The sequence below is a fragment of the Tiliqua scincoides genome, chromosome 1, assembly GCF_035046505.1.
Source record: "Tiliqua scincoides isolate rTilSci1 chromosome 1, rTilSci1.hap2, whole genome shotgun sequence".
NCBI lineage: Eukaryota > Metazoa > Chordata > Lepidosauria > Squamata > Scincidae > Tiliqua > Tiliqua scincoides.
The window spans coordinates 247,059,207-247,076,052 of record NC_089821.1 but is presented as its reverse complement, the minus strand read 5'-3'; the positions used below and the strand labels follow the sequence as shown (position 1 = coordinate 247,076,052).

The following is a 16,846-nucleotide window of genomic DNA, read 5'->3' as shown; positions in this document are numbered from 1 at the left end:
ATGTGCATTCAGCCCTCAGCTGACACAGAATTAAGTTAACTAGAAATGGTATGTGTGTGTGTGTGTCTGGACAAAGGCCATCAACCAGTGAAAAACAGGTTGAGTAATTGCAAATTGGGTCATTTGCAAATCGGGCAGAATAACTGCAAATTGGATCATGCAGAATGATGATGATTGTCAGCTGCCTTGTGTGGTTTTTTAAGTGTAAAGGTGGGGTTTAATTGATTGATAGATTGAAAAAAAAAATGATATTGATGTTGATCCTGCATCAGATTCTCAGGGAGGGAGACGACTGAGGTGTTCACCCCTTAGCACTTGTCTGTCTCAGTGTTCTGAAGTATTCCCAATGTTTAAAGTCCATCTGCCTTAGTTTTCCCTGCAGACAGAAAACTATCACAGCTAAGATCCAACCTGTTTTCTGCTCTGCTAGTTTTTCACTTCTAGGGAATTTTTAAAACAGGGGTACATTAAAAGGGCATCTCTCCCAACAGTCTGAAGTGGTCAGCTACTATCTCAAGACTCTGTCACCTCATTTCCACCCGATTCTACTGCATGTAAAGATTCAACAGAAAGAGAAACATATACGACACCCTTTGGGTTACGGTTCTAATGTGCATCAATGTTTGTATATGAACAGGGCTCTGACATTGATTGGGATGATCTCTGGGATCAGTTTGAAGAAAGAAAGTACCTCAGTGCCCGGAAATGGAAGGGTGGAGAGGACCCATATCGACTCTACGCCTTCAACCAGCGGGAGAGTGAGAGGATTCCCAGTGACCGTGCCATCCGTGACACCAGACACCACAGGTTCCTTATTCTTTCTTCTCCTTTTCTGCTGGTTGTACATTATGGGACACAGAGCAATCATGCGAGATGGACTTCCTTTATTCCTTAGTCAGCAACTGTTACCCTGCACGTGCCCGATCTCGTCTGATCTTGGAAGCTAAGCAGGGTCAGGCCTGGTTAGTACTTGGATGGGAGACCGCCTGGGAATACTGGGTGCTCTAGGCTTATACCATAGTCTTTCGAGACTGAAGGTTGCCAACCATTCCTTAGTCAGGCTAGTGTGATTAAAATGTTCCAGATTCTGTAGGCTTTACCAGCACTGTAAGTGGGACCTCCAGAGATGCAGTTATATTTTCTAATAAGGAGTCAATGGGTTCTACTAGTAGCAATATTGATAATGTGTCTTGATATCTGAAGGGCTTTGAAGTAATTATTTCAGCCCTGTGTGGTAGACCATTAATAGTAGCATTTTAAAGATGAGGAGCTGAATCTGAGAGAGGCAGAGACCATATGGGTGACCCAAGGCCACCCAAAGACATCATGATCAGCTAGGGATTTGAGTCCAGCATACACAGTCTAACTGTAACACACTTGGAGCTGCATTGCTGATCGATCGGTGTTGGAAAGTTGGATAGGATTGGGTCCTATATTGCTACACTAATTTCTTTGGTTCATTGAGGCTGCTTGACCTTTCAGTCAAATTATCCTATCCGTTAATCACATACAAGGCTGTCTTATTAAGGAGTGAGACCCTTGGTCCATCTTGTCCGCTATAATCTTCTCTAACTGGCGGCATCAATCCTTGCTCTTAGGCAAACCTCACTCTTTGAGGCCTGCAATTTTCAGGGCAGTAGCTCAATGGTAGAGCATCTTCTTTGCATGCAGAAGGTCCTAGGTTCAAACAGAAGCAGCAGAGGCAACACTAGTCTTTAGACGTCCCCTAGGTGATGGATCAGATGATGTCCATCCTCTGGTCACGTGGAGCTATCAGTTGCCAATTATAGGTATTAGGAATATGCACTGCTTTCCTTTATGAACTAATTTGCTGGTCAGGTTACTGGTCAATGTTGTCTGTACAATCCTTCCATTCATTAATATCTAGTAAGGCAGCGAGGGAATGAAGAGGAGTCTTGTTACAGCAAAGGAAGTGTGCATAATAGCCCAGAAAGAGGACACAGCATGACCATCACTCCCATGCCATATAGAGCACAGCACAATGTCAGAATCCCTTGGCACCAAAAGGACCTAAAAGACAAGTGACTCTCAAATTGTCATGTTGTCACAGATTTGAATTTAAGCCAGGCCTTAAATTAACTCCTGGATGTTGACTAGAAATTGCTTCTAAACTGCTAACTGTACAGTCTAACTGTACAGACTGCTTCTGTGCAAAACCAGGTCCTCTTCTTCCCTGTTCCTTAATGCACATATCATGGCAGGAGCCCATTTATGCTCGATAATATTCTGTTGATGCTTAACTGCCAGTACTGCTGAGATTTTCACTCACTTGCCTAGAATAGCCAGATGCTCTCTCCTCCAGAGGGAACTTGACAGCCCTGATGGGTGTCAGTTAATAGCTAAGCAGAGAGTATGTCATTCCTAGTGAGAAATAACAAATGGAATATTTACCATCTGGTTTATTGGAGATGGAAGTAGATTTAACTCACCCTTCATTTCATCCTCGCTCTTGGTGTGGAGTCTGTACCCCAGGGGCACTTTGTTTGCTTTGTGTGCATATGTGTTTTGGAAAGAATACACATTGATGGAGAAAGAGATTGCACAGAACATAGGTGCAGAATGGGCTAATTATTTCCTTCATGCAGTAATTGGGTTCTGATTTATTGATGATGTCAGAACAATACTATGGAGGATGCCCTATCAGTTCAGTACTGGAGCAGCTTCCGTGAAAGGAGGAGTACCTTGAAAGTAAAAAAAGGCAGACATCTGGTAGGTAGGATGGGGTGTAGGAGGTAGAAAGAGAAAAAAGCACAGGCAGCAAGGAGGAGTGAAAGAACTCCCAGTGGGAAAAAATGTTTGATCACTGGACAGCTGTTTAGGAAGATTTAGCAGATATGCTCTGGCACCACAATGAGCATTGCAAAGACACTGTGCCAATACATCTCATTGGAAGAGAGACCAGGGATGGTGCATTTGATTACCCAGTGCTGCCTGGGGGGCTAATGAAAGCTGTCAGCCCAGACCAGAAGCAGGAAGAAATTCAGCCTGACTCCTTTGGAGATCATTAGTGCCAGCTTTCATTCCCAGCATTAAGGATGTGATGAGCATATAAAAATCTTTGAATTTTGACACAAATTGTATGGATCCATCTTGTCCTAACTGCGTTTATCCTGATGCATTAACAGAATGTTGCATTTTAAACACCAAAAGGGAGTCTGTCTCTCTTGCCACATTGATGACCAGCCTGTGGCTTGGATGCCACAAGGTGGCAGCAACAGGTGTTTATGACCTTCTTGGGTAGGAACTGGAAAGATGCCTAGCTCTAACATAAAATCAAGCCAGCTTAGTAAAGGCCAAAACATGTCAAGGTGCTGTAGTGCACACTAGAGTGGCTGTAGTTCATTGTAAGGACTTGATTTGTAGCAGACTTGACACAGAGGTTGGCCACCGCTGATGAACCCAGTTTCTAGACTCCTGTGTCTTCAAAAAGTGAGACCATGGATTTGTTTCCAGCACCAACTTGTTACTAGCTCCTTTCCTCCAGGATCTGCATCTGCTGTGTGATTGTGTTGCTTAAGTGATATTGTTCTTTGGTCTGAAAACCAGTCAAAGAAGATGGATCTTGCCTCACTTCGTCTCCCTGTCACTTCATCTATGAATGTGATCAACAATGCATGGTCAAATTTTGCTGTCTTGATAAATGATAAATCTGAATAATGAATCTGCAGTGAGGTGCATGTGGAAGAGAACAGCTGAATGAATGAAACAAAAATAAAGCATTTAGTTGAAGTGATTCAGGGCCCAATCCTATCCGACTTTCCAGCACCGGGACAGCCGCAATGCAGCCCTGAGGTAAGGGAACAAATGTTCCCAAACCTTGAGGAGGCCTCCAAGACTGCCTCCCCAACACAGGAAGCAGTGCGTACCCCATAGACACAGCAGCACCGGCACTGGGAATTGGATAGGATTGGGCCCTAACTCAGGAGGAGGACAAGGAATTTAATACAGACTTGCTGATTGGCATTATTGGGCAGTTATTCATCTATTGCATCAGAATGATGGTTAGGCTATGTCTAAGCTAAATGAAAACTCAATGCAATTTTGGATACTGCTGGGCAGAGAGTCTGGCAGCAAAAACAGAACTATATGTCATGATCTGACCAAGCTTAAGCACTCGGAAGGTTCATTGTGAGCATTCTCCTATTCTCTCCAATGGGAGAGCGTTAACCATGTGCTTGATCCATTGAAATTAATAGGACCTGGAGCCTGCAATCAACAACATGGCTGGTTAGTTCAGTATGTGAAATTCAGCCGCCCCCCATCCACAACTTTTGGTTCTCTTTGGTGTTAACAGGTCAAAACTATATGCTAGTATAGTTGAAGTCTCCACTGCCAGAATTTTCCTAGCAGAGTGTAGATGTTAGCTTAGCAACGCTATTGGCTCCTCTGTCCATGACTTCATGCCAATGGAGCACAACTTCTCCCACCTCTAGACTCTCAAGACTGCACAGTATTGTGTTTGTCCCATGCAGCTCCTCTTTTCTTCAACTCCCTTTCTGCATTACCTGCATTTCAAGTCACTGCCTACTTTGCTTCACATGCATTGGCCATTTGTGTCTCCTGATCAGCCTCCCTACTTTGCTCTCACCCCCCCTAACCTTTTCTTTCTTATCCTTTCTTGAAGCCTCATTCTCTATCTACTCATTCTCAGTCCATTACCTACTTTGCTTTAACCTCCTTACATCAAGATGACTGACTACAAAGGACGGTGATGATGCAGGAAGGTTTCCTATCACTGGAAAGAGTGACTGTTGCAAAGGCAGATAAAATACAATGGATACATAAGGTGGGGCTCTGTAATTTAAACTGATGGGCCTCTAAATTAGCTGCTACTTCTCAGGATCTGCAAACTCTGGCTCCAGTCTGCTGTGGCCAGCTTGCAGAACATGTCAGCTCTTTCCAGCTCAGCTGTCAGAACAGCAAAGGGAATGCAAGGAGGATTCAGGAAGAAAAGACAAGGAATATCCAAGCAAATCTCTTTGTTGGACCAATACCATCAGTACCCAGAGCAAAGAGAAGCAGTCCTGCTGTGCAGCCTCCCATTTGTTCCAGTGGATTGTTCATGGAAAAAAGCAGCTCAGCACCCAGTAAAAAGGCTGTGAATGGCACAGTGGCAAAACTTGGAAGACTGTTGCCTGGTAATCGCTAAAAAGATTACAGTTGTAGAAGTGAAAAATGTGTGTGTGAAGTAAGAGGGGGGAGAGAGAGAAGAAAAAAAGTCTTCAGACATGGAAGAGCTTACAGCTGGAAGGGGAATTATATAATATTGGTCTAAAGAGGTACATAAAGGATGAAAAACAAATCAAGGGAATGTTGAAGCTGTCTTTTAGGGAAAAATGACCTAAGTGCGAAATTTATTAGTTTGCTGATTTGTTCTTCCTGAAGAAGTGATGGAAGCCCCACTGCTTAAGTCAATGACCAACAGAAAAATCTTGACTTGGCTGCAGACAGACACAATGACCTAATAGGCGGCTTTTCCAATATTCTTGCATTCCAGTGATTCTGCTCCACACCTGCAACTGATTGATGAAAAACAACTGGATGTTAGTGACATGTTCCCTCCCCCCATTTCCCCCTCAATTTCCAAACCTTTGGCAAAGTTTTGGTGAGCAGGGAATGTTCTCGCAGTATGTTCATCCAGCATAGATGCAGAATGATATCAGTTCTATATCGTACTGTGATCATGAAATTAAATTTATTGTTCTGTGCTGTCAGAGAAGGATGAGAGTCTGCTAGACTCTTACAGCCCAGTCCTAATTAGGCTGCCGCCAATGAGAGCAGAACACAGTTCTGCTGTCAGAAATGGCCATATGGGGGTAAACTGTGTGCACAGTTGATAGCTATTTTGGGTCAGCTGCCAGAAACAGAGGTTGAGTAAGAAGTTTGCTGCAACTTCTGGCTATCTCCAGCAGCAAAGTTGAGCTGGTGGCAGTGGCAGGGGGTGGGCAGAATAGGGCAGGGAGGGGGAGAAAAAAGGGGAGCTTTCAGCTAGGGAGGAGGCAGGCGGGAAGTGGAACAAGAGTGGGATGGGGTAGATCTTGGTGGCACCAGCAAGTCCTAACCCCATTCCCTTCCCTCTCCCTTTCTCTCCTTGGACTTGCACCAGCAAAATAGATGGATGCAGTAGTTGGCTCCTTGGGCATCACATAGATGGATGACATGCCACCTTCACAGCAGCGACCCATGAATATCACACAGATGTTGCGGCCACTTTATGGTGATGACACACTGATGAAACACGGATGATGTGCCAATGTCATGATGATGACATGCCAATGTCACGGTGATGATGTGCGGCGATCAGGATGCTATGTTGTGGATAACAGGGTGTTTCCATGCATGCTAGGGGAGTTATTAGGAAGGTCTACACTAGCACTGCTTTTCCAGGACAGGCTTGGCATTTAACCCTTGTTACACTGGTGTTGGTGCGCCATCAGTGAGGCATTGCCAGGAAGGGCTTAGGATATGATGGACTTCACCCTGGAATCTATGTGATGCCAGTGCAGGGTCCAAAAAGGATTAGGCCATAAGTGTAGTGCCATGCCCATTGAAGGGGTGATGATAATGGCACTAAATGGGGTGAAGGGAAACAGGTGTTAGTCTCTTTTTGTAATGTCTAACTACAGCCACTCCTTACTGTGTACATATTGCATAATTTCATTGTGGCTGCTGAATGTTACACTTCTCTTCTTTAGATCCAGGTGGGATGCAAGTGTCTGATCTGTCAACCATCTCAAGTTTATGCATAACCTACCAATAATCAGAACAGTGAGGGAGAAAAAAGATCTGTTTAAACAACTACTCTCAGAAGATTACAAAATTAAATTTACTAGTAATAAATAATAATGACTGAACAAACAAAAGTTTGTGAGACAGAATGCACATAAAAGAAATAATAAAAATCACTTCAAGGGAACATTGGCATGTAGTAGGAGAAGTAATGGGAAGGTATACAATTGATATATAGGGAGAAAACCCGGGTTGCAGTTTGCAAGCAAGTATAACGATGATAGCATCAACACTGAAGAAGATCTGAAAAATTGGGAGGAGGGGAGAAGTACTAATCAGGTTACTGGCCTGTTGGCAGACATCCAGCTCCAAATTCAGGTGTATCCAATGTGTCGTACCTCATGTGTGTAGGTAAAAGAAGTAAAAAGGTTGTCAGGCAACACCAATGTCTGCCAGTCTGTGGCAGAGCAAAGAGGTCAATGGTGAAAGAAGAATTGAGGACGGAGTGAAGGGGAGTCAAGTCGTTCTAACCAGGAAGCTCAGATTCACAGGCTGCAGCTCACCATTGCCATTCCCAGGACCTGGGCTTGTCTATCTTAATCTAACATAGTTCATACACCAGCCCAAACCAGCCATAGTAGGCCAGTCTGGGCCTATTGCTGAGAACACAGTTTTAAAAAGGAGTGATTGTTAAGTCCCAAAAACAGCCCTGTGGTCTGTGATGCGTTTTATACGGCCATGTGAGAACAATCTCGCATGAAACTTGCTGCGTTGGAGATAAGTGAAAGCAATTTGATTTTGACACAGTGAACCTTTTTTGCTTTGTATGGGCTCCACAATCCCTATTGATTTCTCCAGTTGCCTTGTTTTCTTCCTCCATATTTAGTTAACTTATTTACACATCTTTAGTGTCTGCTAGAATAAACCTGCATAGAGATGCAGGGCTGAGTGACAATAAGATTACGTGTGTGTGTGTTTTTGGCAAACAAGATCTGTAGCCTGGAAGGGAGAGCTTTGTATAGAAAAGATCATTTTTCAGAAACCAATGATTCTGTGGCATCCTCTTGAGGTAGAACAGATAACATTAGCAAAAGCTTTCAGAAGGGAAAGATATTAAGTCAGCATCCCCTTGATGAGAAAACGTATTGCACATTGTGCTTGTTCCACATTCACAAGGCTGATGGTTCATTTTGATTCCTCTCTAAGTGTATTTTGTCTCGCAGGCACCAGAAAGGTAACTAGATTTGGAGGAAGGAGACAAGGCAATTGGAGGAACAGCAGAGAATTTCTTGGCAAGGGGTGATGTTTAAATCTAATTGTTTCCACTTACTCCTCAAAGAGGAAAATTTTTTTGAAGGGTCAGTTGCAGGAAGGACGGCAATGAAACTTTGACAGTTTTATAATTTGATTCTGCTTTGAAAAGTATGAACATTTGGGGAGGGGGGGGACAGGAAATATTCACATTTCAGCCCTGTGAACGCTTCCTTCAATCCATGGCTCAAGCTCGTTTGGTTCATGTATGATTGCTGGCAATATAAATAAAGACTCTGCATATTAGTCCTGAGCTCACTTATACCATGTTAGTTGGTGAGCTGTCTCTAGAAAGGCATCGCACAGTGGAGCACAGTTTCTTGGGAAAATTACCTTACTTGTTTAACTGGCACCCCTACCAGTAGCAGGTCTGGGTTTTTTTAGCAGGCCCTAGGGCAAAAGCCCTATGAGTGCCTCCCAAAAGTCTGGATGTATGGGTGCATGCCAACTGCCCCCCCCCCACGTGCCCTAGGAACCAGTCAACAGATGGGTACAAGTTTTCCTTCATGCTGCTATCCACAGCTCTTGTGATTTCAATGAAGAGGGACTCTCACCAGTCACTGCCTGGTTGCTGAGCACCATCAGTGATACCTGGCTGGGAACGCTAACAGGGCAGTGGATGGCAATAGGTGATCTCAGATTGTCCCAAAAGTTTATTGTGCTGCCTGACTGGAAAGTGAGCTGTGCTTGTCTCCAGTCCAGCCAACACAATTCTCCAACCATGAACTCATCTGCTTGTTCCTCTCTGCTGTATCTTGGACACTTATCCTGAAGCAGCTCTGAAGTCATCTTTTTGAAGTCTGTGTGCATATTCTGGGATAGGTATTTGGGAGTTGCATCTCTAGACAGTTTAGTAATAATGATTGGCCCATACAGAGCAAGCTCTGATTATACTGCTCTGCACAAGGGATTTTGGGCTTCTTCCTTTCATGTTTTTGTTATAAGCTGCTGTTTTTTTTGCAAGCCATCACCAAACATAATGAGTTGACAGCATCTGTCTTTTGTTGTTGTCCGTCACTTAATCTGTAATACTAGCTGTCTCACTGTTCTTTGGAAACTCAATGGATTTCACAGTTCCATTATCTACATAGGGTTTGGTATGATACCTCCTATCCAAAGGGCATATTGTGTTATGCAAATAAGTTTGCATGAGGAAAGTATTCACTAGATTAAAAAAGGATATTCACTGTTGGATTAAACCCAACAGATGTCAAAAACAGGGCTTCTTGAGAACTTCCTGCTGTTTGTGGAAGAAAAGTAGCTATCATGGCACACCTCTTCAGGAATATTCTATATGGGATAAACTTTCTCTAACATTATTATTTTAGCTTAATCTTAAAGTATGTTATTATGTACCATCCAAAGTTGGTAGAAAAAAGCAGCATGAATACCAGCAATAAATGTGTTGATTGACTGGGTGTATTGTTGGTTACAGGGGGTTCTGGGGCAAAGCAGTCTGCTGGTTACTCAACAGTGCATTGCCTCCAAAGGTTTAGGCATTCATTGGCTCCCATCCCTGATGGCAGGGACAGTACTCTGGTGACTTTCACAACAATCACATTGGCAACTGCATTTTATTAAAATAACAGTCTAATACTCCTGTCCCGTTGCTCTATTGTAGTCATGCAAAACCGAGGTGATTATATTGCACAGTTGTTTAAAAAAAGAAAAGCCCAACAAAAAAGATGGTCGTTGACATTGTGGCTGCTGCAAAGTGCTCCATATTTCTGTCACTGCCCAGGCTCTTGACCAAGTTGGGAATTGCTATGCAATGACCAGTAACATCACAACAGGTTGGGGGACTCAATCTTGTCCAACATTCCAGTGCCAATGCAGCTGTGCCAACGAGGTGTGTACTGCATACTGCAGTGGCAGAGCAGTCACAGAGGCCTCCTTAAGATAAGAGAACTTTTGTTCACTTATCTTAGGGCTGCATTGTGGCTACACCAGTGCTGGAAAGTTGGATAGGACTGGGCTATAAAAGACTTAGAGCCCAATCCTGTGGTCCGTGCCACGCCTCTGCGGCGCGAACCACAGTCGCAAACATGCCATAAGGCACGTTTGCGGGGCTTACTGCCGGGCTCCCGCCGGAGCTGGCTCAGCTCTGGCTGGCACTGAGCCAGCGCACAGCGGGCGCCCGGGTTCCGCAGCCCGGTGGTCTCCGTGACTGCTGGGCTGAGGATCAGGAGATGGGGCCATGGTCGGGGGCGTGGGGGAGGTGTTCCGGGGAGGGGGGAGGTGTGGCCAGGGGTGTGGGGGAAGCGTGTCAGGGGGAGGGGGAGAGGCAGGTCCACAGAACCGAGCTCTGCATGATCCAAGGCACTTGGGTAGGGCTGCACACCCTACAGGAGAGCCTTCACTTTAGCGGCGACCAAACAGTCGCTGCGAAAGTGAGTAGTCCCATTATGGGATTGTTTCCGTTACTTGGGGGAAGGGGACGAATGTCCCCTTCTTCTGAGGAGCCTCCTGCGGTAGTGCAGGAGGCACTGGATCCGGCGGGAGCCCTCTGTGGAACTGCCGGGTCCCGCAGCTCTGGGCAGCTCAGGATTGGGCTGCCCAGGTCTCTTGGGTAAAGGGCCCAATCCAGATCTTTGCACGCTGGCGCACACTGTTGCAAATGTCTCATAAGGCACATTTGCGAACCTTACTGTGGGCCCAGAACTGAAGATAGTCCAGCGTGAGCCTGCTCTGGGCCACCTCTGGCACTGGGCCTGTACTCTGCTGCCCAGCGCTCTGTGTGAAGTCCTGGGCCAACAGTGTGAAAGCTACTCCCCTAATCTGCAGGCTGGTCACTCAAGTGCAAATGGCTGGAGGCTGTGCGTGGGCACCACATTTTGCAGAACCTCTGCTGTCACTGGTAAGTCAGCTGTGGGCGCGCTTCAGGGAACGATCATGGGCAGAATGGGGTGGGGAGCTAACCAAGCCAGGGGCAATTTGGAAGCGAGAGGGGGTGGATCTTGGCAGCACTAGTGCATGTGGGATCCTATACACCCTTTCTGGACTGGACCTGCCACAAGGGACTCCTGAGCCTTATGCCAGCTTAAGAGCTGTCATAGTTCTGAGGAGACCCATTGGAGACCAGGCAGGCTATGGATAAGTAAGTAAAAATGTTCTTTACTTGCCTCTCCTGGGTTGTGTGGTCCCCTACTGGCCCATAGCATGCTGTGTGCACTGTCAATGACGTTGCATGCTCTGGGCTGGTGGGGGCCAGGATCAGGTTTTGTTAGCCACTAGAAAACCAATAGAATTGGTTAAAGAAATAAGAATTTTCAGGTTAATTGATTTTTTAAAAATTATTACAAAAATATTTATGGGATAATGGACAGATTTTGAAAGATGGGGCTATCTTACCTTCTCACTAACTAGAGATGAGAACGTGGGCCTCATGAAAAGTAGAATCAGTGTGACTTTTTCCTCTGATTTGTAACCGGATTTAGTGCAGTGCATTGAAATACGGAGTCACAACATTTGGGGTTTTTTCAAAGATTACATTATAAACAAGGTAGCGTTAAAAGTTATAAGAACTAACTCTTTCCTGGTGCCTATAGTGATTATGTGTAGGTTCTGATTCCATACTAAGTAAGTAAATAGAAAAAGAGACCTTTTCTATTAGAGTAAGTTTAACATTACTTTTGCCTTTGAAATGTATTGTTGGGTGCCTACTTAGAACTGCATGCTGCTAATCTACTGGAACACAGGAATGGAGTTTGTTAAATTGTTTGAAGGGCAGGAAGGCAGAAGTTTGGGTAGCTATCTCTCCCCCCCCCCTTTTTGTTGCAGTTTAAGATGTCATGCCTGTGATATGCCAGGAAAAAGTGAAGCACATCACACTGGAGAGGCCTGGAAGAAAACCATTTGTGTGTAATGCTTACAATCTGTCTTTAATCTATACCCTTTCCCTGAACTCTGTTATTTCCCATTCATCTCTTTCTTAAATACAAATGTCTTGCTAGCTAGTTGTTGCTAGCTTTTAAAAAATTGTTCCAATTTTCAAAGTCAGAGCTGCATAAGAGGGTTTACCAGGAAAAAGGGTTGCAGTTTGTGCTTCCTCTAGATAAGGTTTTCACACCCCCAGTATTCAGATTAGCTGCAAGTAACATAGGTATGCAAAAGGTGTGATACTTACCATGAGGGATAGGCACCTCTCAATGACCCCATGGATTCAGGGTCAAGGTAGGCCCAATAAATTTATACCAAAAATTAAAGAGATAAAGATTCTACTAACAATTAGTTTTATCTCTCTGGAACTTGGTTTGATAGTTTAAAGAGAACTATGAACATATTCCTAAGGAGTTTTTTTCCCTTTGTTTGGTCTTACCCACAATGGTTGTGTTCTGCCTGCATCAGGGGAGGGGCCGGGCCGGCCCATCTATGGGGCCAACTGGAACAGTTTCCTCAGGCAGCAGATGGGCAAGAGGTGCTCAAACTGTGCCCCCACTTGCCTCCACTGGGAGGAGCAGAGACTGGTGCATCACCTGGTAAGGGTAGGGGCAGCATTTGACACATCGCCTGAGGCACTTGGAGGTTTGGGGCTGACAATGGGAAGGAGTAAGGTGATTTCTGCATGGTTTTCCTTCAGAGCTAGGTGAGGAGAAAGGAGGGTTCTCATTCCAACCGAGGGTGCATTATTTTATTTATATCTTTTTTCCTTACAAGTAAAAAAATTAAAATAAGTTTTAGCAACATTTCAAAAATCTTTCTTAAGTTTCCAGGACCAAAGGTGATGTTCACATTTATTCTTTGGTTTTAAAATCAAGTTGACCTCTGATCTCTGCATGTTCCATCCACTTCCTTCAGACAAAACTATTCTCCTTCAGTCTGTTTTCAATAGCTACCCACTATTCTTCCTGATTCTCAAAATTATTTAATCGTAGTTATAGTTAGATACAAGGGAATCAATATGTCTGTTTGCTAGCCGATGACCTTAGGACTTGTTTTGCTCTAACAGGGAGAGAACCTTCAGGTGAAAAGACAAATCAAAGTCAAAAGGATAGGAGAAGAATCAAAAGCCATAGGTGAATCAAGTTATTGTAATTTCTTCATAGCCCAAACAATTTTTCTCATTACGTTCATGACAGAAGGACATACTGAGAAACTTGCCTTGTTTCAGGTCAAATCAATTTCACAAAGGTCTGTGGATACCTTGCTTGAAACAAGGCCCTTTCTGGTGGCCTGTTCACACCATGGAACTGAATGATAGAAGTAGTTTGCTCTGAAATTGGTATGGTAATAAAGTCCTTTGCAGCAATACTGCTTATGTGACCACGGTATTAGCCATGCCACTAATCAGAAAAGTAGCATGATACAACCTATCTTGGACCTTACTGCTTCAGAATACAGGTGGAAGAACTGCATGACTGACAGCCCAATTTTATTGGTCACTTTCAGTGGTAGATCTCCTAATCTGCCCCGATAAGTGCCAGTGTGGCATTAAAAAGATGCATCACTGTTGTGTGCTGCAGAACTGCTGAAGGCCCTGTGTGCATGCCAACAGCCCACCCAGGTCATGCTGGCGCAGGTAAGGTGGCAGAGGGAGCGGATCATGGGTGGTTCAGGGGAGGACTGGGGTGGAGAGCAGTCTGGGAGGAAGGCTGGTTTGGAGGTGGATTTCAGCAGCACCTATCCACCTTTCTTGACCTCGACTTGCTCCCTTGCTCCCTAAATACCTGATGTAGGTCTGATTAGATCCATTGGTGGCCAGGCAGCCTACTGGGAGGTAAATAAAAAAAATAGTTTAACTTTCCTGGGCTGTCTGGTTGCCCCTCCCCCCACCACCTTACAATGCAGCACACTCACTGTTGGTGCTGCTGAATCACATAAACTGGTGGTGTTAGGATTAAGGTCTTAATGTTCCCCCATGTAAAATATAATGATCCATGAACACAGAGAACCTGCATGTCAAGGAGAAGAGTTCTGCTCAGAACTTCTCCTTGATGTGCTACAACAAGCTCTAGTATACTCCCTTAGCTCAATGCAGTGACTGACCCATGCTACTGATCAAGGGCAGGTCTGCTGCCTTCTGTCAGCAGCCAAGAAAAAACAGATGCATCAGTGATTGGGGATTGGTTCTGACACTCCTTTCCCCCCATTGACAGTAGGCTCAAGGGACCAGTCCTCTTTAGACATGCAAGATAGTGGTTGACTCATGGCTTGTTTGATCCCAGATAGCAATCTCTACATTACTGCTGTGGATGACATAGTGGGGATATTTTTCCTTTTGCTTAGTCTGAGGATTTATGAAGCATTAAGCATCAGTGATGTTCAGCAACTTTGTATTAACTCAGAAGTTTACAACCTCTGCCCCTCCAGCAGCAATAAGACGCATCTCTTTTTCATCCGATAAATTCCATGCACTGTCTGTGGCCTCCTTTCTCCCATCTGTCACAGGCTACCACATGTGATCGTATCATCATCATCATCATATTGTCTTGTCAAGGGCCCAAAAGGTATGTCCTTAAGGCAACAATTGTGGATCTAATCAAGAAAAGTGTCAGATCATTTAGATCCTTGTGGAATATAGCTTATCAAAAGAGAAAACCATATTTTCTCTTAGCAGAGAAAGCCACATGTGCACTTAGTATTTGTATTTGTTTGAATGTTTTCTCAGTGTCAGGGTATTTTAAAATCTGGGCAGTCAAGTCTTTCTTTACCTGCTGGGGCCCCTCATCTGCTGGCAAATCCCAGCCTTTCTGCAAGGTTTTATTCTGAGTAGCAAGAGCAGGTGTATTCTCCTGGTTGTATGTGCAACAATGAAAGAGCATCAGTGTGACAGGTATTGGCATCTACAGGCTAGAGCTTGGATCTTTTGGTTTTGAAGCCAGAGCTTTCACACAGCCGTGATCGTATCTACCAAGCCACCATTATATGGTAGCAGACCTTCTTTGCTCTTTAGCTTTCCGATGGGCTCGACAACCCTGTATATATACGTTTCTTGATTATAGGGGCTCTCTAGAAGATCTCTACTGATCTCGGAAGCTAAGCAGGGTCAGGCCTGGTTAGTACTTGGATGGGAGACCGCCTGGGAATACCGGGTGCTGTAGGCTTATACCATCGTCTTTCGAGACTGAAGGTTGCCAACCAACCAACCAACCTAGAAGCACAGGAGAAACACTGCAAAGTGTCCAAGTTGTGATCCTTAAGCAATTTTCCATGGTGTCTCCACTAATATTCTAAGGTATCCAGTGACTATATCTACTCTTCACTTAAAGAGCAAGCACTGACCAACTTTCCATTAATTACAGCGTATATCTTTCCATCACCAAATCCCTCACTTGGTCCTGTGTGAGATGCTCAGACTGATGCCACCAAAGCTAATTATTCTGCTAGACAGATGCATGGGATAAAATATTTTAAAGAAACAACAAAGAAAAACCCCAGGGCTCTAGTTAATTAGTTTCATTTCCATGAGACAGTCACCTCCAGGAAAGGTCATACTGAGAATCTGTTTGAGTTGCAGCCCTGCAATCTTAATACATGCCCAAGTCAAGGGGACAATAAAAGAATTTTGGATGTAATAAAAAGGAAAAACGAAAGTCATCCACCACTAATTCTTCCTTCTGAATGAACAGTTTAGCTAATAGAGACATCTGATTTGGGTAATATTCCATTTGACCTGCATTAGAAAAGGTTGCAATTTGAAACAAAATGGATTAGCCAGGTGATATAAAGGGCTATTCTGAGGACAAGGGATATGGGAACAGGTCTATCTATTCCAAGGTCATGTATGGCAGTGTTTATAAATTCCCTTACAAGACCCTAAATATATTTTTTAAAGAATAGGAGTATTCTTAAATATTAGGAATATTTTGTGGAATATTTTATGATTTATAGGATGGAATATTTATGGAATATTTATATGATCTATTCAAGGAATAAAAGTGAACTTTACCAGTTATATGTTAGAAACCATATATTCTTTCATTGCAATTTCTTCCACCAGCTACTGCTCTGGAACTCTTTTGTCTTCTCATTCCTGCTTCTTTCTTCTTCCGGGTCCCATCCAGTTGGCCATTACATAGTGAGCAGGCTGATAGGAACACATCAGATTTGGCTGACTATCAGCTTGATCCTTCTTTCACCTCTCCTGCTGGTGCAGCTGCTCTGAAAAGGCATGCAGTGTATCCAGCAGGGGGGTGAGGGAGCAGACCAGGAGGCTTTGGAAGAGAAGGGGGATTTAAATCCCCTTTCCCCTCCATAAACTTCCTGCTCTGCAATGGGTGCCAGTAATTTCGCTGGCACAAGTCTGAGGAGAGTATAGGAATGGGGAGGCTGCAAAAAAGAGGATAGGATTCCACAGCCTCTCTGCCCCATGTTTCTCACTCCTCCCCACCAGTTTTGCTCCCTACCCCAAGGCAGGCCTCAGCAGAGCTGGTAGCCAATGATCAATGTAAGGCAGTGGTATTCAAACTGGGGTGTCGCGACACCCCAGCCTGTGGGTGCTGGCCTCTGCCCCCTTAAGGGGCGGGGGCAGCCAGGAGAGGGGGGGAGGCAGCAGCGCGATCCATAGGATCGCACCGCTCAGGGGGGCTGCAGGGGCTTGGGTGCACTTGCCCAAGCCTCCTGCAGCCTCCTGGGGGTGCGGGGAGCCCTTCGCAACCTTCTGCAGGGCTCCCCAGGTCAGGGAAAGGGAGAGTGGGGTGATCTGTGAGTTTGAAAACCGCAGGTGTAAGGTAAAGTATTGGCTACGCTGATAGCATGGAACTGTACATTGATGGTATTCAAATATTAGTTGGCAATAATCACATACATAATAGCTAGAAGTAGAGAGGTCTGTTTATTATATTCG

At 44.6% G+C, this 16,846-nt stretch overlaps 1 protein-coding gene and 1 pseudogene across 3 annotated transcripts in view; both read left to right on the top strand.

The window, feature by feature from the left end:
- The window catches only part of GALNT14 (polypeptide N-acetylgalactosaminyltransferase 14), a 253,564-nt gene that overhangs the window by 111,165 nt on the left and 125,553 nt on the right, over positions 1–16,846 (top strand). For all 3 annotated transcript variants that reach the window (XM_066618675.1, XM_066618673.1, XM_066618674.1), the window contains one exon: positions 638–807. In XM_066618675.1, the coding sequence (XP_066474772.1) occupies positions 638–807 (170 nt within the window). The remainder of the gene's footprint in view (positions 1–637; positions 808–16,846) is intronic.
- LOC136637513 (5S ribosomal RNA) lies at positions 891–1,010 on the top strand (annotated as a pseudogene).